The sequence below is a fragment of the Trachurus trachurus genome, assembly GCF_905171665.1.
Source record: "Trachurus trachurus genome assembly, chromosome: 5".
Classification (NCBI taxonomy): domain Eukaryota; kingdom Metazoa; phylum Chordata; class Actinopteri; order Carangiformes; family Carangidae; genus Trachurus; species Trachurus trachurus.
The window spans coordinates 33457813-33483324 of NC_139896.1; the positions used below are offsets into that span (position 1 = coordinate 33457813).

Sequence of the window (25512 nt, forward strand, 5' to 3'; positions counted from 1 at the left end):
CCAGCAGCAGCGGCCGCCGCCGTCGCCGCCGTGTGGACGGGAACACATGGATGGATCTGAGCGCTCCCACTTGACAAAGCTACAGCGCGTCTGGAAACCAGGAACGGAGCACGGGCGGTTCTTTTTTTTTTTGAGCTGGAGAAACCGTCGACAAGATCACCCGTGCGGTCTTTACCCCGCAGCACCGGCTTAACAAAACTATACTTCAAGCGACACATTCATTCATTGTTGCTCTCTTTTTTTTGGTATTATTCTGCGAGGAGGAGGCTCGCTCCCCCTCCTCCCCCACTTCTTTCTCCAAGTGAACTTTATAGGGATGTTATATCAGAGCATCACCGCGCTCAACCTCCAGATACGGTTAAAGTGAACGGACGTGAAGAGTGAACGACCGGAGAGACTCTTCTCCTACTACTACTTCTACTTTTTTTCTCTTGTGTTCGGGTTTGATACACAAGAGAAAAAGATACGGATAGACAGTGTGCGAGTGTGTGTGTGTGTGCAGGAGAGAAAGAGAGAGAGAGAGAGAGCGAAAGAGAGCGAGCGAGAGAGAGAGAGAGAAAGAGAGAGAGAGAAGTCGCACAGGTTTTTTGGAGCTACGCTTTCATGCCGTCAGTCTTGCGGACTCTGAGATGGACGTCAGATTTTATCCAGCTCCCCCTTCAAGCGTGGGTTCATGTACGTTACCGACTGACTCCGGTTTGGACTATTACCACTCCAACAAGGTAACTATGATCTCTACTTCACGCGCTTACTGTGGGTCAGATGTGCAGCCTGATGATGATGATGATGATGATGTTGATGGTGATAGTGATGATGGTGATGATGAACGACGCGCGCACAAGTACTTTGGTTACACATGGTGCCCCCCCACCTACCCCCCACCACCCCTCGTTATAGTGGCCAGTGCTGCACTTTCCGCTCCCCCCGGGGATGAAGGAGTGTGTGACACGAGTGGACGTGGCTGATTTCGTGGCTTCAACTTTTGTCGCTTTCCTGTGATTTGCACGTTGTCATATTAAAGTCTGCGGAAAGCCACGCGAGACACCTGCTCCGAGCACGTGCACGCGGTTTTTTTCCCTCCTCTCTCGCTCTCTTTGTGTGTTTAGTTTTAATTGGAGTGCTCACCTGGATAAATCCTCGCCATGCCACGCCGTGCTGTGGCTGTCCTGTACGCAGAGTTGGAGCGCGCAGCAGTTCTCTCCAGCGTGCAGCACAAGCAGCGCCGGCGAAAAGCTCCTCGCTTTGAAACAAACTGGACTCACATTGAATTTCTTTTTTTTTTCTTTTAATGGTAGTATGTGGAGCAGCAAATTGTCCCCTTTGCAGTTTAAATCTTTCCGACCTAAGAGCGGAAACACATGGCTCTTATCTGCCTCACACGGGTTCCCACATGGGTAAATGCACAATTTGTCCGATAAACAATTATCAAGATTACGTCTAAATGTGACGTTACGTGTCGGGGCTATTTGTGATGCTCTGAGCCGGAACATAAAACGCGTCCTGAGACTGACCAGTCTCCATTCGTTTGTGTTATTTAGTCTCAATGCTCCATTATATATAATGCCTTTCCATGAAAACTGCACAGATGCATATTCTGAAATTGTTGGCTCTCAACACCTTTTTTGCGCATACATCCAATCTCATCACAGGATAACTTTTATCCAGGAATTGATCATTTATCAGGAGCGTATAAAAGGATAGTTTTAAATTAGAAAACATTGAAATACTGAAGTTTGGTATTCTTTTTGTGTTGATAGCAAAACGTTTTACGCACAAAATATTACAGTAACCTCAGAGACTTTGATTGGTTAACTCGTAAATGTGTCATGGATATATTGTAACATATAAACTTCTATTGGAAGGAGCAGTTTAAATAATGCCAAGTTTCCTGAACTAGTCACTTATTGATATTTCTGTTAAATTTCATGGGGCCACCTGGAAAGTGATCACTTTCCTCTGTCTGTTCCACACTTTTCATGCTGACTCTTTGCTTTACTGATTTAAAAAAAAAAGGTTTTAGACAAATGATACTTGCAAATGATACACCTTGAAACAAGGTGGTAGTTTCTCGTTCAGTGGTCAAAATACAACATTGTGTAAACATCTGTCAGTAACTACTGGGCACAGTGAGAAGGAGACATTATACCCACAGCCACTCAAATAGGTTTGCTTGCCTTAGCACCTGGAGAGAGGCCAGCAGGCAGTTAACATTTGCTGATGACAAAGTGAAACATTATAACACAGTACAATATTTGAATTGTTAATCGCCTCCTGTGCATACACACAGTCACCTGTATGTATATACATGCGTGTGCACACGGTGTCAGCTGCACATGCACAACCTCCCCCCACACTCATAATCACATATACGCTTGTTTCTTTCCTCACACACACACACACACACACACACACAGCAGCTGCAGATGTATATTTAAGATCACAATGGGACCTGGCTCTGTCTGACTGGGACCCTGTTGTCCCGGGTCTTTGCAGTGTTAACACAATGAACTGTACTAGTTATCATGATTCAGCGAGCGTATAGAGGTTGTTGGCCTGGTAAGAAGCTGGTTTAGGTTTCAAGGGCAGACTCGTATAACATTGTCATTACTAAAGTAACAGCTGTGACTAAGATGTAAAGTGACACATTATCTGTAGTGTGCTGCTGCTGCTGCTACACATAACTGTTGAATAGTGATAGAGGGGATATGTATGACATTTTGGCAATAGTTCATCCTAATGGCAGGTTCATTTCAAGAGCATAATGGGAGTTGACCCCCTGGAATAGCACTGTGCCAACAGCTCGGCAGTGGTCTAATACTGTTTCTCCTGCAGGTGTTCAGAGTGCAGTTTGGAAAGATGATACAAAACAAGTTCTTTTTTATGTCACAACTATTATATGGGTGATTACAGCTATTCTGTTCATGCCATTTTATTTTTACACAATGTACGGTCACAAGCAACAATGACAGTTTTTTCTATATGTACACGTAATAGAACCGTCCCCTTACAGTATGTAAAAGTGAAACTCAGTCATTATGCATTAACGTACAGTACCAAACAAACCGACCAGGAAGTGAACATAATACTAAGTGGGACAGTCCATATAAAAAGCCCAATACTTCCTGTTCAAGTGGTGTAAAGTCTAAACACATCTATTTTCTGAGAGGGACTGTTGGGCTTTGTGAGAATAGCTGTATATACGTGTGTAGATATACTCGGACCTGTATTCATTCTGTTCTCTACCTGAAGGGGTTAAAAATTGAAGAACGTAAAGAATGCGTAAGCTGAAGTCAGTCCGAGCTGATCGGCCACATCGAGGCTGATGATTGATTGATGCATGCCAGGAATATGGATCCCACTGACAGAATAAGTCAATAAGCACAAATCTATGAATGCACTTGACCTTTGAATTTAGGTGCTGGTTTCTCTGCAATTAGATATGAAGCAACAACAACATACATAATGGGTAACGATCATTAAATATCTACAATCAAAAAGCGATGCTTTGATTTCTGTTTTTCAAAGCAAAGTCTCATTCATGATTAAAAGAAAAATGATGAGAAGATAATGAGACAAGACAAAAAATGCCATTGTGCTTTTCTACATTTCATTGTAAATTCCTTGATAAAACAACCTGAGCATCCACATCTCAGAACAATGCAAAGAACAACACATGAGAAACGCATTGATTTGTATTTTGGTATGAACCCCACGGCTCTGTTGCTCTTCTCAACTCCAGCCAACTTGCATTGTCCTGCACTTGCACAATCACCGTGAGTCATCTTTACTTTTCGCCCAAGATTTCTCCTAATCTTTTTGAAGCCTCTCTGTATCTTTCCTGGCTGAGTGGGAGGCTTGTTTGTTCAGCGTACACTCAGCTGCGTATACCAGCGCTGAAGGCCACTTCTTCGCAAATGCCTGTTTTAGCGGGAGACTATTTGTCAAATGCATTATGACTTGTGCATACCCCCGGGCAGAATCACTCCGGTGAAATGAAGTTGGATAGATTACTGTAGCTGTTCCACTTTCTCCTCATCCCTCTTCCCTCTAACAGCACAGTGCCCAAGAGAGAGGCTCTCGTGTAATTATACTGTAGTTATACTGTAGGTTTATAATCCAATGGTTAGCAGATGTTATTCTTTACATAGTTGCAGTCTGTTCCAACTCACTGTACGTTATTTATATATGCCGGAGCTGTTTTCACCGCAGTGCGCAGCAAACGTCTTATTGATACAGTTTTGTTTGTGCAGTGCGTGTACTTACAGAAGTGATATCTCAATCAAAGCGTTACTGTTTCAGGATTGTATGCGTGCAAAGTGCCTATGTGTGTGCTGCGCATTCCTAATTGCTAATATACCTTGAGGCAAGATGTATGAAACATGTGTTAACAGGATAACCCTCATTTATACATTGATCCAGGTTTCTCCCACATGTGTTACACTTTGCCTCATTGTACGTCTACTACATGACTACACGTAGCAAGCAATGAGGATTTTTTTTTTGAAGAGCACCCCCTCCCCAAGAGGTCCATTCCATTTCCACTGCTATCCAAATCACTGTATTAGTCATGGGATACTTCAAAGTATGGACAGGCAAAAATATTTTCCATGTTGAATTCTCAGAATGTTTTTTTTCTCTCTCTCTCTCTCTCTTCAAAACATGATGGTAATAGAAACAGAAAAAGACGAGTTATTCCAGCAGTACCTCATTCTGTACACAGAGAGAAGTTAATTACATGGAGGCAAGCATTCTTGGGTCGACAGCGTGGACTTGGGGTTTTTCATTGTGCCCATTCATAACATTCTGCTGACTGGCCAGTCCGAGTTGCAATATCCCAACCGTTCTCACTGGGAAAATGTTAACCCATGCATGACTCAAAATGCACACACCAGAGGGGGAAAAGCACATGCATATAAAGCTGGTGGAACTGGGAATACTCAAAAGTGGCGAGTTTATTGTTCTAAGGCCGTTCCAGTCGGTTAACGGTGAGCAGATAATAGATAACGTGGTATACGGAGTTGTGGAATGAACATTATTTTCTGTTTTTAGAAGGAATAAATTAAAACAGTCTAGTTTTTCACGTTTTTTTGTTTTGTTTTGGTTCAACCACTTCCTGGCACTATTCATAATCAAGTCTTTCTGCTCCCCCCCCTCCCTCCCTCTTTTCTCTCTCTCCCTCCCTCTCTGCATCTAACTTCTTCTCTCATTTACCTTCCCAGCAGCAATGTCAAAAGGTTATGGAGGGAAGCCGGATCGCCTGGGGCTGATTGTGTCTTTGAGTTAATGATAAGTAGCTACAGTGTTATTCTCTGGAGCAGCAGGGCTTAGATTGTGTTTGGTGCATAGACCATTACAGTGGGAGAAAACTGCACTATTTATGAAGATTTTCTGTTTTGATCGCTGGTATGAAAAAGAAGAAAAGCATGGAAGTATACAGGCCCGTGTTGAGTGCACCTCTCATCTGAATCAGATTGATGATTGAGTGAGCCACATTCGCAAGTGTTCATGTTATTCACCTGTGTTACAGCGCAGTTACAACATAAGGGGGGAGAAAGAGCCCGACACTGGCACCACCACATCAATGATACTGTAGTTTCTGTTCTGCAGCTACATCTACTTGAGGTGTCAGGAGGTATTTTAAGGACAGCAAATGGCTGTTTAGAGAACAGGTGAATGGATACAGCAACCGTCCATAACAGGGATTTACCACCGTGGACTTCAGTTTAACCTACAGGATGGTGAAGGTGACAAAGACTCAACTCTCGACTCTGCTGCACTCGCCGTTGCTCTGCTCTGCACTTTATAATCTAGTCCAGACATGACTCAGAGCTACTAGAGGTGTTAAGAGGGTCATAAGTCATGTATGGCTGAAAATAGATAGTATAGTTTATCCTGCCTGGTTAGCTACTTAATCACCTCAGTCCATAGAAACAGGCTATTTATGTCGGTGATTGATTGCATTAACTGCAAAGAATTCAGTCATGACAGTGCATTTTTTAAAACTCTTCCCAATATACTTTTGTGATATACTGCTCCGATCCAAATCATTTCTATGCTGCTATCACGCTGTAATCTATCAGCCAGTAAGTCGGCTTATTAAAAGAAATCACCGGACTGCTTTTTGGGATGGTTTTTTTTTCAGGCGTGGTGGTGACACGAACGGCAAACTGTAACCCCCCTCCCCTCCTCGCCGTATCACAGAGACGTCAGAGTAATTCCAATTTTGACGTTGATTGGGAATCGAAGCGGCCCCGGCTCTGGCCCCGGCTCGTGCCCCTCATTAAATCACATTAACCCTAATTATCGTCACTGCCCCTTGAAACCCAAATACTGCAGTCAGGCTTGACTCTTGGCTCCTCAGCTGGATGCTGGGTGTGTGTTTCATCCCCTCAATTTGTGTAAAGGAGTCCAATGTGCCAAAGCGTTTTAGACTGTCTTCACCTCAAGAGGCCACTGGTTCCTCAGTAGCAATAGCCTTGACTGCCTGTCTGTCTCCTTCTCTCTCTCCATGTCTGTCTGCCCCCACCACCACCCCCATCCCCAACCCCCAACCCCCACCCCCCTCTCTTCTACCGCCTCCTTCCTCAGCCCAGTTTCCTTGTGCTGTTTTATATTCAGTTCTTGATTGGTTGGGGGATGGGGTGGTGGAATAGCATTTGAGAGGTTAGCTGGTTAGTGCAGGGAGGGGGAAGTAGATTTGGGTGTGTGTGTAGAGAGAGAGAGAGAGAGAGAGAGAGAGAGGGGAAGAAATAAAGAGAGAGGCCGTAGATGGAGGGAAAATAGAGAGAGATTTTTAGGGGTACTTTATTTTTCAGCTCGCCATTGAGTCTGTAATGTCATTCAACGATGTGGAAACCAAAATGAGCCTTGCCACCAGATGTGTTCCAGTCCAGATAGCGACTTGAAAGACAGACGTTTATTGTTTTAGTGCATTTGGTGTGGTTCAAGCCCAAACTGCATGAAATGCTGATTGATGGATTTCACTAAAGAATGTGTGTGTGTTAGAGAGAGAGAGAGAGAGAGAGAGAGAGAGAGAGAGAGAGAGAGAGAGAGAGAGAGAGAGAGAGAGAAAGAGAGAGGAGAGTGAGAGAGAGAGAGGGGGGCATCTGCTTCATGTGATTTATTTAACCATTTCTGTGCTCTGTTCTTGGCTCTGCCTGCTGATGAGAGGATGAAACTGACTGTATTTCAATGTGCTTCAAATGTAGCATATCAAAGCACATTCACTGTCCTTCTTTTCTTCTTTCTATTAGCACAAGATATAATAAACTGTAATAAATTCAGCGTTGTTAAGTATATAATAAAAAAAACAGTATATCATGATTTAATAGAGACAATTACATTAAACTTTTGCACAGTTGCTGCTTTTTTTTAAAATTATAACAACAAGAATATTAAATATTCAAGCTGCTGTGACCTTCTGTTATGTAACTTTATATATTTGGTTCGCCAAACGTATTGTTGTTGCTGACATTTAGCATCATCCACATGCATGTGGTTTAGACTGTAGGTCAGGAAGTGCGCAGATCTTTTTTTTTTTTTTTTTTTTTTGCAACAGTTTCGGTATCCCTACTGCGAACTACATGTCCTTAATTATTACAGAGCAACATCATTGTTGTTCCTGTTGCTTCATGATCACTTCATCTTCCACGGCAACACGCGGCCGACAAAGACAAAACATTTTCCGTAGTGTTTAAATGCTACAATTCCTCCAGCAAGTGCAAGAAAAGCTGATCTTCATTAGGATAATTGCTTCATTTCATTCATAAACAAGGAGACCACAAAGTGATTCTTCTAGATGCAGGAGATTATGAGTACAGTTATTGGCCTTGGCAGATTTGTGTATACCAGGCTTTGGTACATAAATTAGCGTAATCATTGTATGAGAAAACCATATCAACATTTTAAACAAGCACAGACGGAGCTCATCATCTCTCACTTTCACACTCGCCACTCTGCTAAGATCTCACAGTGCGTCCAACAATTTGTTTTTCATTTCAGCTCTCTGGGAGCGGCGTATTATGGCCTCTGTTTTTCAGCGCTATCATGATTTTTCTTTTCAGTTAAAGGCTCTACGTGAAATGGTGTGAGGCTGCCGTTTAGTCTTTGCACAGGAAATGAAACACTAAGGAGAGGAAGGAGTGAAGGAGAGGGAGGGAGGGAGGGGGGGGGGGGGGGGTGATTTTGAGGCACCTTGACAGGTCAAGAGTGTGGAAGTTTTGGCAGGTTGTGAACTCCAATGATCGTATCTGTTCTGGGAGGGGACAGTGTTTCCCATCGGGATGAATGATTGGGAAACTCATCATCAGAATTGTCTTTTTACTCTCCCATTCTGAAGAATTACGTTTGAATTTAAAGACTGACACCTGATCCAGGTGCAGGTTATATAGAGTCTAAGATTGTATTATAAGATGCGCGGGGGAAATTTGCCTGTCAGAGGAGCAACATGGCATGTGGTTTATTTGTTGGCATTTCAATCCCCTGGCTCCTCTCCTAATGGGTGTTACGTCGGAGAGAGGGTCTGCACGGATTGCGTGATCCAACAGATTCCATAGGACGAATGTATAAAAACATTGATAAACATAGTGTGTGTGCTGTCGAAGAATGCAGCTGTTGGGTGTATTAAGAGGGGTTCGCAAGCCTGGGCAAACACGAACAGTTGTCTTAGCTTCCTGAGGCATGTCCTGTGCAAATAGAACTGGAGATGACTGGTTCAGGTCTACGCTCACAGACCATGGGCCCACTGAGTAGCTACACATGCTTGGATACGTGCAGGTAGATGCATGCATTCTGTACTGTACATGCAGATGTGAGCAGGTCCGCACTTGCTCGTGGTATAAATAAACACATGTGACCACAAAAATTCTTTCACATTGTTGATGTTGTTGTTGTTGTGCAGCAGCAGCAGCAGCACTCCTGAACCCACCACTGTAGCGAATACTGCTTGGATAGAAAATGAATGTTTTCAGATGTAGCAGTTGGAGATCACATTTAACACACTCAATAAACTGTGAGTGCGATTACAGTCATTATTTTTGGTTGAGACGGGTGTATTAGCAAGATGTGTGATTAGAAAGATAAGTAAGCTTTATTTGTTTTACTGTTTTTAGTTTCACACATCTAGGCGCTTCCTTCTGTAATTTTCATGTGACTTTAAAGGGACATTGTGTAACTTCTCCTGTTATCTAATTCACGAAAATCGATTATTTGGTTCAAAAGTATGTTTTTCATTAATCAGTAATCATCAACCCCATCAACAAAGTAAAGTGTTCCTTTCAGCTCTGAATTAGCCGTTCATATCATTCATATCTACATGGAGCGGGTAAGCTCGGTGCTGCTGCCATGTGGTGTCTCCATGTTTTTACGTTCAGTGGCAGCGTGACGGTAGGAAACCACGGAAACTCAGCGGAGACACCGGAGCTGTCGGCTCAGGTGGAGGTGGCGTCTGTGAAAAGTCACCGCGGTAACGCAGTGACACTGATGCTGCATTCACCTGCAGTTGGGCAGACGGCCGTCGCTAACAAACCAGATGTCATTTTAGTCACAGAAGTCGAGAGAAAGCCGGTAAAACGTGGGTCAGGTAAACAATACCACATCGCCATGACAACATATTGTCATATGTATTGTTTTGCCTCGTGCTGACGGACCACTTGTTTACATAGAGGCTTGTTTATGCCGTTACGTGCAGCGGCTGTCGTCCGTCTGCCGTCTGCCCAATTTCACGTGAATGCAGCATGAAAAATACGATTGAGTTACTTGCGATATACAACCGCAGCGCTAGATGGAGTAATTCCTACACAATGTACCTTTAAAACAGATTTAAAAAAACAAAATAAAACGACAACCTCTCAGTCAGTAGGACAGGAACAGAGTGACATCACTGACGTCAGATAAATCACTGACATTAAAACGTAACTAAACACGTGCGGCCTGTGATCTGTGTGGCGTTTCTGTCAATGGAGTCACTTCAGGATGTTAGTTAGCTGCTGAGGCCACCACGGATTGGTCCTCTGCCATGTGCTGTTTGTCTCGGTGCCTCTCTGAGCCAAGTATGTGTGTGACTCCCCTCCCTATCACTGCAAACCCACAGTGCCCCCGGGCCCCTTTTTGCCTCAGTCTAGTAAACCACCTCTGGCACTTTTGGGCTTTGTTCATAATATTTTCATTGTAGCTTTGCCTCACTTTCCAAGAATTCCATTCTCTCTCTGTGTGTTGATAGTCTGTGTTTGTTTCCCAGTCAAATGAGAACACTTAATCTTATAGAAGACCTGCACCCTATACTTAAATGTCTTCTTCTTTGCATATCAGTGCTCGGTGTAATTTGCCATCTTCTCACATGTTTGTTTTTAAACTCTACAAACACCTACGCTGAATATTTCTTCAATAATGTGCACAGGTGCTTGGTATTGTGCTTTAATAATTTTTATTTCTCAACAATGTTGTGTCTTTATAAAACGTGACTCCTCTGTTTCAGCCCCTCAGTATGTTGATTGGTATGTGATGTGTTGGTGCAGCTGAAAACTGAGTGTGTTCGCTGTGCAAACACAGCATTGCTGGCTCTCCTGGTTTCACTTAATCTTTGACACAAAGGCACTGGCATGTGGCCGGGCTCTCAGACAGGTTCAGTGACAGAGGGAGAGAGACAGAGAGAGAGGTGGATGTGTGCCCCAAAATATGGGATAATTATTTAAAACTTAACCAGGCTCCTGTTTTTATTTATTAAGAGTTTTTTAGTTGTTGTTTTTATTCTATGTACATAGTGAGATCACCTTTTGGTAGGATTTCATTCTGTGGCTGTTGATCACAGAAAAGCAAAAAGGCAGCAGTGTGTGACTGATACCATGCCTGGTACTTTGGTCACCTCAAGACCTTAGACTGAGCTGTATAGAGACATCCACACTCCTGCCAGTCTGGATGGATGATTTATTTGCCTGCCATCCCATAATTACCCACCGGGTAGATGGGAGGACCTCTCTCAGATTATAGTTTGTCTTTGCAGTAAAGAAAAAAAAAAAAAAAAAAAACGCCTGCAAGACTTTAAAGGATTTGCGAGTAAGCTCTTTTAAAGGTCTTTTGATGTTTTATCAAGGACTGAAACATTAATTGGAAATATTTGCTATCCGTGTAATGATGTGGATGTTAAACAAACCATTAGAAACATTTCAGAATGGGAAACATCTTATTTATTTTTGATCCAAATTGTGGTGTTATCTGGAGTTGTGTTCTTAATTACGGCAATTCTGCTTGTTAGCGCTGAGGAACGTTACCTCTTGGCACAGCAGACAGTTGTTTGCAAAGTTTGATATCGTTCCGATGCAGCAGCGTTTTCACAGTCTCATAAGTATGGAATGAATATTTTCACATCAAAAGATTTGTTTCTGCGGGTTTCTCTTTTTATTCTTTCTTTCTTTTTTTTATTGTACGTGGCTCGAGGCAAGAATTAATCCAAAATGAAAAGTGGTGACCTCTCATCAGACTCTGACAGGATTTTGCTGACACCAGCCGTGGGTAATCACCAGCTTTTTGGCAGCAGAAAGGCGTCAGTGCTTTACTAGGTATACACCACCTAATATTCTTTTAATTGACTTCAGAGAAATTGTATCAAGACGTGCTGATGAAGTTACAAATTGGCTAAAGCAGCTCATTCTGAGAGCCAGATCTCCTTGTTCCCTTTGGTTTGGTTTGTTGTGCTTTCTGCTGCTCCGCATAATGACGAGGGTGGAAGAGTGGAAGATTTCAATTACTCAGAGAAAGTCAAGGAGGTTGTTGAAGTTTGAGAAATAAAACACGGGCTGGTTGCTATGTGGAGATTGTGCCCATTTGGAATGTAATTAAATTGGTTTGGCTGGTAGCCAGTGAGAAAAAAAAATACATTCCTTTTCTTCTCATCTCAAATGAAAATGTATAGAGTGTTTTGCTGAAAAATACCTGGAGGGAACAGTAGGCTGTTGAATATTTGCAATACAGCTTGCATTGTGCAGTTGAAATGAGTTTTGAGATGAGTTATCCGTTGTGGTTTCCCCTTTGACATTTCAAAGGTATGCAGCTTTTGAACCATGGATTTACTGTAATCTATTTTTTTCCTATTATTGATGTGTGGTTGAGTTATAAACTGTAAATTGGCTTCTCTGCCATTACACTGACTGTGCCATATCAGAAACCACTAGGCCACGGTGCAGACACAGACTTTGTGATGATGTTTATATATAGTCCTGTGTAAACCCCAGTTGTTGCTCCCAGTCTACATATGAAACAGCACAAGACCATATAGAGTGTGTGTGTGTGTGAATCTTTCACCGGCTTCTCTGCTCCACCGCAAAGTAACCAACCCACACTGGGACATGCAACAGACTTTACCGCTATAATCTGAAAATAATGACCAACTGAATTCTATGCAAGGACGCACTACATAACAAAGAAAAAAAAAATTAAAGGGTGAAAGTAAAGAGGCTGCTGCAGTATACACACTGAGGGATTGCAACGTATAGCAAAAGGTATCTGTGGTGGGAGCTCAAAGCCTGCAAATGCTCTAACAGACACTGGGAGAATTTTAAGAGGCAGCCAGATACAGCACTGAAATTACAGCCTTAGTTTACATAAGACGGTTCTGTGCTATTGATAAAACTGCTCAACGAACAAAGACATGTATCATAATCCATCATATACCTAATAGATAGATAAATAGATAGCATATGAAGTCAACCGTGTTACCACTTCCTTCCTTTCGACGAATGACGTTTGAGGTTGTTTTGGCACTCATCAAGCTCAAAGTACAAAGTGATCTTCCTCTTCTTCGAATGACCTCAGAGCAACACGGACCACAATAAAGAAAACAAATGTTGGCAGACTTCTTTTTTTTTTTTGTGCGTGTGTGCGTGTTTGAGAGATCTTTTTTGGAAAATTGGACTGTTTACATTCAAGGGAACTTTCATGGTTTCTCTTCAGGCATTTGTTTTGGCTGAATAATAATAGCAATTTTTGACCAGTCACAACAGCGTGAAAATGCCCCAAACAGTTGTATTATGAGAGAGACAGAGAGAGAGAGAGAAAGAAAGAGGAACCTGCAGATGAATTCAGAGGCATAAATGCGAGCTGTTAGGTTGTTGTGTGTTTGTTGCGGAGGCCTATAAAAATCCAGCCGCTTCTGATCCACATGTCGCCTGATCTGCAAATGTATCGAGCTGCCCACCCGGCCTGTTCTTACAAAATCAGCCTGGCATGGCGTTATAATAGCTTTTTCTTGTACGTGTCCTGTCAACTCAACTTAGCCTCTTCGGGTGCTATTTTAGTGTTAGTCAAAGAGTCGATAGAGGAAACTACAAGTCCTGTGTGTGTGTGTGTTTGTGTATGTGTGTCTGTGTCGTGGCTCATCCCCAGAGAGCACATGGAAATATCCTCATGTGTCCAATGCGGTAACGCTGTCATAACCTCTGTGACAAAGCGTACTTTACTTTGAAACCAGAACCACGGAGCGATGGAGGCGGGGAAGCCATAGTGAGATGATGATGATGATGATGATGATGGTGAGCTAATTAGTAGGGGTCCACCACTCACTGTTGTGCTAATGGCTGTTTGCAGATTTGTGGGCGCGCTGTTGTGTGGATCATGCGTGTTCTGTGTGCTCACGCTGGACGGCTGATTTTCAGTCAGAGGCTTAATCCTAAAACATGCACATGACAAAGCCTGCTAAGTGAATCAAGGAGCTGTGTATCAGTGGAAACAAGGCTCCTCCGTCTCCTCAATGGAGCTGTGGAGATAGAGCGAATGGGCACGGACGCATTGCCAGCACACCTTCGGGGCATTGATTGTGTGCCATAGCTCTTTCATGTGCATCGTATGTAAACCAACATCTCAATAAGGCGTGGAATTTTTTTCTTCCTCTTTAATGTCGTCTTGCATGAGTGCCATGCTAGATACTGTACACGTTGATGCGAGTAAACGTGTATGCGTGAACCCCAGGCTTAAGGATATATACACTGTTAAAGGGATAGTAGCATTGTTTTTTAAGTGGGGTGGTATGATCTACAAATAGCAGTTGGTTAGCTCCAAATGAAAACTGCGTTTTTCCTGCACTTTGAGGGGCTGGAAAAAATTATATTATAGCGAACAATGGAACTGTGTATTTTTTTTTTCAGGTAAAACCTCTTTTAGGCCATGGAAATAGGCTGTTTCTTTGGGTCCATTCACAACAATGTATGTTGTAAATCTCTGGGCAGGGCTATGGGCTGGCGTTGCTAACGGGAGGAGTGCAGAGAGTCTTCTACTGCAATTAAAGTACTATTTGTAGATCATACAACCCCACTTTTAAAAAAATGCTACTATCCCTTTAAGCTCTCAAATGATAATGGAAGTTCCCAGTATTGCACCTCTGTAACTTGTGCAAAAAAAAGCTAGAAGACAAACAGACTGACAGAGAGGAAGAGGTGATGGAGAGATAGAGCTTTATCTGGCACACTGAGAGAGAACGAGGCAGCTCGAGCAATTCTGCAAACTTAACAAGTGAAAAAAAAGAAAAGAAAAGAAAAGAATCAGTAGAATAGCTTATAGCTTACAAGTGGGATACACACACGCGCACACGTTCACACAAACCGAGACCACGACTAGTCTTCTTCTCCAGGCATGCACGTGCTGACACGACACCTGCTCTCACTCTCATTTGTACTCACGCACCTGCTCACGCTCACTGTTATTTTCATTACAGCCGAGTGAGCGCGGTCCTACCTGAGACACCAGAACTCCCACCACACAGTCGACTTCAGCAAATTCACACAACTTAATTACAAAGTGGGCTGTTTGTCAATGCAGTGTTTGATGACTGGCTGTCTGGTTAAGGTATTATTAGGCAGTGGTTAGGTTTAGGGATTTCAGGGCTGTTTTTCAGTATAGGAAAATATGAACGGACAGCAGTTCTTATCGAGGATTGAGTCATTTATGGTGTGAAAATGGCAAATATTTTCTGCTCCCAGGCCCTCAGATGCTGCTGATTTTCTGTGTTCATTTGAAAATCTTTGGGTTCTCGACCCAACAAGCGGTCAGAGTAGTTTTTGACAGCTTGATCGATAACAAAAATGTTGTTATTTGCAGCCCCCCCAAAGAAAACCAATGGACTGTCAGGAGGAGATGAGATGTAGACCTTCCATCTTCCATCTTCCTCACTTTTCATGTGAACAGCCTGCTTTGTCTGGATTACTGTAGCACTAAGTATGAGTGTGGGTAGTTTTAAGCTGTGTGAACAAATGACCAGTGTTGTCCAGGTTCCGCAGAAGATTGTTAATAGTTTTACGTATGCCTGAGGACTGTTTGTTGTTTGGTCCCAAAAAAAGAAGGTATCTCCAGGATATTAAAGCTGTGCTGTATGCGAAACGGTTAGATTTAAAAATGTTCCTTTGATGGGACCACTCTGTCACTTCTGTGGGATCAGGGCTTGGAACATCAGTTTTAATTTGTAGTAGGCTACATACGTTTGAGGTAGCTTATTTAAACCCATCATTATGGTTGGTTTGGTGTTGCGTGACTTCTAGTGGCAAAGCAGGAAGTCATGTGATGTATATGGAGTGACAAACTCCGCAGGAGGCGAAGGTGGATGGATGAGTCAACAAAATATGGACGGTTCACAGAGGAGACTGCTCTTCATTTCCTCTGTGAAACTGGTGTTAACACATGGGTTTTTTTCTATGACACTTCGCCACCTTAATTATGTTTTATTACTGTAACTGTGACAACGAAGGCCCACCTTCACAGTGCTAACAAAGTGCTTATTTTAACCCAAAACTACAACCTTTCCCTAAACCAAGTTGTTTTGGTGCCAAAACCTCACCAAACCATGACCGTTCCATCAGCTTAACCGCGTGTTTATTATAGTAACCATGACAACGAGTGTCCGGCACACGCCCTCCTGCTGCTGTAGGCGCTCTACACAAGGGGTAGGGACATATATGGTCGTTACAGGGTTGGTATATACGGTATGTGTTGAGGGGATTCCTGCTTCTTGACATCCCTTAAAAATGAAACGAGTATTTTCTGTGGTTGCTCAGACTTGTTTATTGTATTTGGCAACTACTATCGCTAAGCTGCACAAACAAACCCGAGCAACAAAGCAACATGAGGGTATAAGCAGGTCTCATGTACAACATGGAGGTGACAGATGAGCTAATTGGGGATTAACCGTTAATAACTGAAAGAGGTGAGACAAGTGCCGAGCCCCTCTCTGTGCCAAAGTCTGCGCTGATGTTTCTTTTCTTTCTGCTTCTGCTCATCCCCGTGTCTCACCTGCCACGCTTTTGTCTCTATCTCCCCAGATCCTCGTCCTCCCTGTCTCACCCTGCTGCCTCTCTTTTTCTCTCACACTCCTTACTCTCTCTCTCTCTCTCTCTCTGGCTGATTCTCATCAGCCTGTATTAGTTGCAGATGCAGAACTAAGTGGCTGTGACAACATTTTCAGATGCTCCAGCTGCCACAGATTTATTGAGTTATTAAAGTAATGTACTATGATTAAAAATGCTAATTTCCCCTAAATCGTATGCCAGCTTACACTGTTTTTCTTTTTTCAGAAGCTGATTTAATTACATGGAAAATGAGGAACAAGGCCCAATGATTCAATCTTTGCAGCCAATTGCCTCTCCATACAAAAAATGAATTACAATTCATGATACAGAATTATTGTTTGTGCGACAAAAAGTGAAATGACAGCGGGATTGTTTTAGAGTGAATAATCAGAGCTTTTACTGTTAAATGTACAAAGCACAAATGCTCATGTTTGAGCTATTATATATATTAGCTTAGCTCGTATTTTGTTTATATATCATCATAGCCATCTCACCCCCGGCTATAATCTGAAAGGGAGTCTTTGAACTGAGTAGAGAAAAAAAAATCCTTTAAAATCCTTATCTTGCTGCTAAAGTAAGCCACATGTAGGTTAGTTCTGGTTTTACATTTACAGCATGGGTTTTTAAATAACGAGAGGAAAAACTTTCCCTTCCCAATATTATTATGAATTGTGTCCTCGTCTATTCTGAATAATTTCCTTTCCCTGGGGGCTTTGTTCAGTATGCTTTCCTTGGCTCATTTCGGCCTCTCATTATGCATTGCATTCATGTATTCGTTTATATAATGTGCAACACTGCAGCTTCATTGGACAAATCTCTGTCGTTTTAGGCAGCATTGTGTGTGATACATGAATGGTAACATTTCTTTTCTTTGAATTCTTACTTCTTACTTAAAGCAGTCAGTTTCTCCCGCTGCAGTTATTCTGCAGAATGGAAAGAAGGGCCCCCTTTTGAACATCACCGGATTGAATCAGCTGCTGAAAAAGTAATTCTCATTTAAATAATGAGATAGAACTTTTTTTCCTCCTTGATAACTTGATCTTTTTGCAGAGCACTTCTGCTGAGCTGCAGATAGCACCGCTCTGCACTCTTATTCCAACTCTGTAAAAATCACTGCAAGATGACCAGAGGAGCTTCCACATATACCGTCTGGATCCCGTCCATATTTCTCTGTGTACTGTAACAGATCCTCGCCAGTATCAGCGCCACTTTATAGCACTTCCGTCTGAACAGGACCTATAGGTGAGCGTGTGAAATATCTGTGACCATGTCAGACGTCTCTCCCTCCTCCCTAGAAAAGGATTGACTCGTATGTATGAGTACGGCGAAGTGAGCTGCTCCGGCCTTCCAGATGTCCCAGACATAACAGAGGCTTGTCAGCTCTGTGGCTGGGCTCTAAATGGGTCACTCTCCTTGATATCACACAGCTCCTTCACAATGACCCCACTGTTCTCCTGATATTACAGCACACCAGGTGGCTCACTGTGAAAGTCATGGCCAGGCAAATATGGAGTGCATGTGTTTGTGTGCAGTCAAAAAAAAAAAAAAACACATGAACATGCACACATGTGACTGCAGGGCTGTTTGTTTAAGGTGTGGAAATGGTTTTTTATTGCTCAGAGCGGATATTTTAATACACACCACCAGTCAAATTTACCAAACTGCAGCTTCTCTGAAAGAGCTTATAGAAGAAGCTCAGTGATGTGTTAAAAGGAAAGTATTGGATTTTTTTTTCTGTCACTATACAATTTCATGTATCTCCTGATTCAAACCTTGATATGTGGAAAATGCATTCTGCATTGATCTGCTACTCGCCACCATCCAGAGCAGGGTATGCATGGCTGTATGTAACATAACATGCAATACAGGGAGCTCTGCAGAGAGGAGTAGGAGGGTAGTAACAAAAAAAAAGAAAAGAAAGAAAGAAAGAGGGAGAGAGGGAAAGAGGGGGTGGGTGGATGGCAGTTCAGTGATTTCTGATTTATGGTTTGATTACAGACTTTCCATCCTGCCTGCCGTAGACGGGCTGTATTTGCCTGCATCACGTGAACTTTTTTTTTTCACATGGCCTAGTGGTGCAGCAAGCAAAGCAAGCTCTGGCTCGTTCTGCTCCTCGTCAAAATGAAACACACACATTTGCACATAAACACACACACACACACACACTAGTAGGATGGCATGCACACAAACACACACTGATTGAGAGATAAAATGGAGAATGGCTCTTTTAGTCAGCTGAGCAGTCTCCCCTCCAGCAGCCTGGCAACCATTCAATACCATTTACCTCCTACTGGGAAATAATATTGATATTCATAAATGTACCCAGTAAAAGTACAAAAAAAAAAAGCATAAAAAAAGCAATATAATAGACAATCTGATCCGAGTACAGGTGTACACTGTCTTGGGTTCATGACATCGCACTCATCAGAGCGAGTATCACCACATTTATTGCTGCAAATGTGAATGAGAAGCCAAACTCTCTTCGTCTAGAATGTCAATTCCACCATTTTGTAAGAAAGGTAGCCTTGAAAATACAGACAATAGACTTTTTCTTTTCACCTGTAGCTGGCTGGATAAACTGAGAGAAGCATTCCATTAATAGTCCAGGAGTGATCGGACCTTGGCGAGAAAGAAACACAGTAGTGAAGTGCGCTCCCTTTATGTGCCATTAGTGTTTTTAACCAGCATCGATCCACCTGCATTTAGACCATGCTGGGTGTATGAATAGGATGAAAGCTGCGCTGAAGGAGCCAGTCACTGATATCATATCTCCCCAGGCATTCATTAAACTGCCATTCATTCTTCTCCTCAGGACCTCCTCAAGCCCCGTTACTTTAAATTGTCTAAATGCACATTCTGCACCGGGGACTTCTGTAAAGTCGAGAGCTGCATGGGAGAAAAGCTGGCTCTTGATTTGCGACTTTGGTGGGAGGCTTCCAGCTGTCAGAATGAATACAACAGCGTTGAAGGTTTGAGAGCTTATCAAGGCCGGCCTTATTGGTGTTTTAACCTTCCTCTTGTGTTCGGGTCACCGGTGACCCGTTTTCAGGTTTTAAATGCATAAAAGTACCTCATAAATTTGTTTATAGCATCAAGGCTTTTTGACTTTGTCAGGAACCTCCATTTAAACAAAATAAAACAAAAAAACTTTTTTCACAACTTTCTAAAAATGCTCAGGTTAAAATGATGACATTTGTGGTGTTAGGGTCAACTTTGACCCGGTTATAACGATAAGAACAATAATTAGAGTTAAAACTGAAATCATAAGTGCAAAGCCAACCTCTTCATGGATAAGGAAGCCTAACAATGTAACCAAGAGATGAGAAACTGTTTAGTGTGTTTTACAGCTGATTTAAGACTGGGGTCAAAAGTGACCCTAACACCATAAATGGTGAACATCAGTACTTATAATTACAAAAACTCTTCTTGACATTCACTGAACTGCTTTGTAATGTTTCAGCTGGAGTTTACAGATGGTTGACTAGCCATTTGGCTTTCAGTAGTTTATATCCTGTGGTGTGTTAGGCCTACTTGTTTGATGAAATCTAAATTTTATTGAGTTTTTTCCCCAACTGCATTCATTAATAGAGATTTTAGCCTCCTGTTGGTAATATCACTTCACTTCCAGTGATCCAGTTAGGGATTAGCATCATTAGCTTGCCCAAATCTGTGATTTAGCAAATGTTAGCCCATGTTGTGTGTGTTCAAGTTATAACATGTTCATGTACAAAGCACAAGGTAAAGAACTGCCTGCCTTTGCACGGATTTGTCAGAACAATCATTTGTTATCACCACAACTGGATCCATTAGCTTAGAGGCCCCTCCTTTGTTACAGTACAGGACCAAGTCAACACTGAGCAGGAGCTACTGTTGACTCAGCAGGTGTTGAAATAATATGAACAAAATGTAAGGTCCAGTGGGAATCACATCACAGGAGCCTAGGTTGCTAGCTTTGCTTCCACTTCCTGAGTTGAGACAAAAACTCAACAGCACAACACACAACTACTCTAAATGTTTAATGTCGTGAAGGGACAGATGTCTTGGAGAAAATGGGCGATAAACATCTTCTTTTAACACCCGCTGCAGGCTAAACAGGAACACGACGTGCTCCAATTTGACTCAAATGTCAGTCAACAGCTGATGTGGAAAGACTCATTCAGCAGATTGACGCAGATATTCTTGTAAAATGGAAAAATATGCACAATGGCTGCAGTATCAAAACAATTTATGTTTCCTGCCACAAAAAAAACAAGTAGTTGGACTTTTACAAAAGGTACAAATCACTCTCCAGGTTTCCAGCCGATCACCACAGTTCTTGCAAAGCCAATATGAACTGAAGAGAAATTAAATTTAAAGCAAACATCTAAAACTGTTCTGCATATATAGTTAATTTCTGTTATTCAGATCCTGAAACACTTATGGAACGCTTCTGGTTTTGTGGATGAGCCGTCACATACTATAGCAAGTCAGTTCTGACAGCAGAGCACAGAGGGGATCTGATTGTTTCTGGCAGCGCGCAGAAAGATCTCAAATTAACACCCAGTAAGTTTAAAAAAGAATATCAGAAAAAGAAAGAAGGCAAACTGAAAAAAAAAAAAAATGGATGAGCTCGCAGCAGTTCCAGCATCGTCAGGTACATTTGAATATGAACGGCCGCGACTGAAAGGTTATGACCCATAAAGAGGGGGAACGATTTGAGCGAAGCGTGCAGGGGGGAGAAATGTCAGAGTGAGAATGGCAGGAAATATGTTAGTGACAAGGAAAAAGCTGCCCCTGGTATTCTAGAGCCCCGATGAGTAAAAATAGGGCATTGGGCAAGAAGGCAGGAAACCAGCAGAGCGAGGCCTCTAGTAGGAATTTCTTCTGGGGAGGAGAGATAAGGGACTTAACTCCCTCCTGTCTGGGCCGGCTGACTTTAACATGCGACATGTGATCACTGATCACTTATGTAGAGATGGACGGAGGAAGAGGAGATTGAAAAATTGAATAAATGATTTGTGCGCTGAGCACTGTGTGAGCACGTGCATGTGTGTTCTACTGTATGTGTGTGTGTTTGCTTTCTGATGACTTGTCAGTTATTGAACATCGACAGGACTTTTTAATTAGGTCAAGACTTGATGGAAACCAAAGATCACACACACACACACGAGGGCTGTCGCACGCTCACACTCACACTCACACTCACTACTGTATAAAGCACACACACACTCACGCACACACTGAGGTAATGGCTAAGTAGTGGAAAGTACCTTGTGTGAGAGTCTGAGGTTGCTCAGGTTAGAGAGTGGAAGTCAGACAATAAACAGTGGCCTTATCAGCCTCTGGGCAGAGCTTCCAACCTGATAGCCCAACATTTAACTCTGAATATTAGAAACAAATATGACCTCTACACCACTGGGCTCAGCCCACTCACTCCTGTGGAGAAGCAGTTTTAATAGAAGGACCCTGTGGTAGGTTTCTGCTGGAAGATTTCTGACACTAGCCTTGACCTCTGTCGTATTACCACATCTCACTCATCACAGCGGTTCTTCGATTTTGCCTGTAGCGATACGTGACATCGCAGACACAAGATTTATCAAGATTTTTTTTTCTTTTTTCTTTTTTTAATACAAATTAAATTAACAGGCCTATAGTGGAATGTGGTTATTGACGCCCCAGAAGAGGCGAGACAACCAGATGATTATCATATCATTGATTACAGTAATTTGTGGCAGCTGCTGAACTGGCAGGGCGTTCACTGACAATACACAGTTGACAATCTGACCACTTCTCATAAAGTGTGGGTGGTGCCGGAGTTCCCAATGCTGATCTCGGCGGGGGAGGGGGGAGGAGCCAAAGTCAGAACCTGCCTATACACTAAAAATAGTGCGTGACAGCTTATAGCATTTACAGTACGACAACAATGGAACTCAAGAGATATTCAGTAATAAATAGTTTTAAAGTTATTATGTGAGAGCAAAACGCATAAGCTTGGATAACAACGATGAACATCTCATTGCTCATTTACCAAACAAAGACGCTCATTTGCTGACCTTTAATCAAGAAAATCTTGTGAGCTTTAGATTATAAATGATAAATGTTTCTTGGCTCAACCTGAAAAACAAGGCTTTTGGTTGAGTGCTTGATCACAACTGTTGATCTTGAGTTGAGTGTGGAAGAAAAGAGCAAACTCTAGACACTGGGAAAAGACTGGTCTCATTCATGTCCCAGTTTTGCGGCTCATGTTTTATTGTGACGAAGAGTCTGGTCAACTTCCCTAGAGACAGTGTAACTGGCACCAGTGGAAAAGGTATAGATTTAGGATGCTGGGAACTCCTGCTGCTCTCTGACAGTATAGCACCTCTGTGGGAAATATGCTACTTGATAATTAGAGTTCAAAGACAGTGGCGTTTTACATTGACGAAGAAGACGAACAGTGTTGCGTAAGTGTCCTTACATGTCCTTGTCGCGTCCAGCCACTGTCATATTGAGGACACAGGCTTCCTTCCAGCAGTATTGCTGTATGAGACAATAACCTAAATACCTGTCGGATTTTTCTCTTTCTCCCGCTCTGTGATTTTTAACCTCGCTCTATCTTTGTGATCCCATTTCATCCTGACATTCTCTCTCTCCCCCACTCCCCCCCCACCCCCCCTCTCTCTCTCCCCCCACCCACACTCCCTCATGGTCACTCTCTTAAGTGATTGCTACATTTCATCTCATGGTAAATCGGCCGTCAGCCCGGTGAGCTATCATTATGCAAATGATGGGCAATTCAATTTCAGTTGGTCGGAGGGGGAATTTCTAATTAGGGTGAGGCACGGCTCTCAAGATGGAGAGAAAGATGTAAAGGCAGAGAGAGAAGAAGGCAGAGAGGTGCTGCGAATGGAAAGAGCAGAGGCGGAAGAGAGGAGGAAGGCAGGAGAGCAGGAGGGGTGGATGAGAGGAGGTATCCGTACACCGTAGTGAACACCTGCATTACAATTACACTTCCTCCCGCTCTGTGTCTCCGTCTGTCGTTATCTTTATCCAGTTAATTTTTACAAAGTACTCACACCGTGAAAGTGGGTTACTACTAGAAACCGATTAAGGCCAGATTTGTAGACAAATGTTGGTGTTTTCTCTTTTAGAAAACTGCAGTAAAGCCGAAATGAAAACAAAAAAGTCTAATCACAATGCGATACCAAACTTTTCAAGACACTGTAGTGGTTTAAGTTCTCAAATTAGTGAAATGAGTTTCACTTGGGGAGAAAAGCAGGGTACTTAGTGTAAACTATAAATATCTACCTCTGACTCATCGGCTACTTTCAGCAGGCCATTCCAGCTGTCTCATAACTTGTGGCAAGTCATACATGCAGAATATGAGGGGGTGGGGGTTCATGCAGTGAATCTAAAAACCAAAGAGTCTGAATCATTTTTGCATTGATTGGTTTATTATAGGAATTTACAGAGTCAAGTCAAGTTCAAAGTCCGGCAACAGGCTCAGGTGAGCTTAGTGCTTTTTTGGGAAGTTGACCATTAATATGACACATCTGAAGCTGGGCTGAAACTAATGATCTTTTTTTTTTTAGTATCGATGCGTTTCTAAATTGCTTTTTTGCTCTGTCAATGAAATATCAGAAAGAGCGAAAACCACCCATCATATTTTCCCAGCAACCAACTGTAAAAAAAAAATACATAAAGTGAATGTGCAGTGATCAGAAATAGCCCGTCTGTAAAGCCAGCACATGGTTAGCCTTGTTTAGTAGGAAGATGGCCCAAATGATTACTCAATGATCAAAACGGTTTCTAATTAATCTTTTGCTGATGGACGAGTGAATAACTCAACAAGCTGCTTCAACTATAATTGAGACATTTTACTTTGAAGGCTGAAAAACAATGCTGATGCAATTTATGAGATATTCAATTATGCTTTTTTTTTTATTTCTTGGATGAGTTGGAGTTACAACGTCCCAAAAAAAAGGCCAGGTCTTATTTTTTGTGATTTCCATTCTGAGTCCAAGCTTCAGGTCTAGACAAGACTATTGTACAACTTTAAGTTCATGTTTTTTATTTAGTCCAGTGTGTGCAGACACAAAATGAACAATATGGCTGGAAAACATGTGGGCGGTTTTTATACATCTACAAATTTGAAATCTCTTTATATTCAGAGGCTTCAGAACAAGCTCTGCGGAGCGAGGGTGAATAATGAAATGTCAAGTGCATGAACTACACTACAGGCTATATGTATAGGTACATATTCACTTATCATATGCCGCACATAGACTTGTCTTTCTCTGGGTGTGAAATTAATATTGAGTCCTCAGTTTTATCTACATTGTTAATGGCATTTTAAACACACATTAGTTTCAGTGTGTCAATCCATCTCTTTACAGCAAAAATAATGTCTTTTATCAAAGCTTTTTAATATGATGAGCATAATTCATACGTCTACGTCGGCCTATCTGCAGGTTTGTGTAACAAATGATTTTTCCTGATGTTGTGCTGCTGTCAGACTGGACCATTCCTGTGCAGTGGGTTTATTTTGATGAAGCATCTTTTTTTTTTTTTGGCTTCCCATCACTGTAATGAAGCACTGGGCTTGTCTGTGTTTTTTTATTTATTCAGCAACCCACAGGGACAACATGTTTCCTGCAGGGAGAACAAAAGAAGAATAAAAAAAAAACACACTTGGTCAAACTGTTTCATGTTGATTGAGTGAATGTGCTCAATTTAGCTGAGGGTTGTTTGCAATGTTAGCACTTAGTTAACAGTCACTTACGTTTTTTATCTATGTGTCGGTCTGTGTCACACACACACCGTCCACTGTGTGTGTGTATGTGTGTGTGTGTGTGGGAATCTGCGCATACACTGTATTCATGCGGCCGTTTTGACTGTTTTCACACATCCACACCGAATCTGAACATGTGTAGGTGGAATGTGTTGGGTATCAACCATACATTCACACATGAGCACCGGTGTGCACACTCACACACACGCGCACGCACACACACACACACATGCACACACAACAGAGGATTCAGCTGAGATCAGCAGCTCACCCTAGGCTGTCAAATATTCTGTCAGCACAGCCCAAGAATCACAATTGGACTCTTTGGGAGGCATTAATTCAAAGCACCGTAACAATGCTCTCTGAAACCAAATCAACTGCCTGTAGTCAGCATATCAACTCTCAACTAACTCTCTCCCTCTATCGCTCTTTTTCCAT

The 25512-nt window shown here is 42.3% G+C and overlaps 1 protein-coding gene across 2 annotated transcripts in view; it reads left to right on the top strand.

Annotated features, from left to right (window-relative positions):
• The first annotated feature begins 504 nt into the window (after positions 1-504).
• Positions 505-25512, top strand: part of tox2 (TOX high mobility group box family member 2) — a 103258-nt gene continuing 78250 nt past the window's right edge. For both annotated transcript variants that reach the window (XM_083971413.1, XM_083971414.1), the window contains exon 1: positions 505-722. In XM_083971413.1, the coding sequence (XP_083827539.1) occupies positions 630-722 (93 nt within the window). In that variant the 5' untranslated portion in view covers positions 505-629. The remainder of the gene's footprint in view (positions 723-25512) is intronic.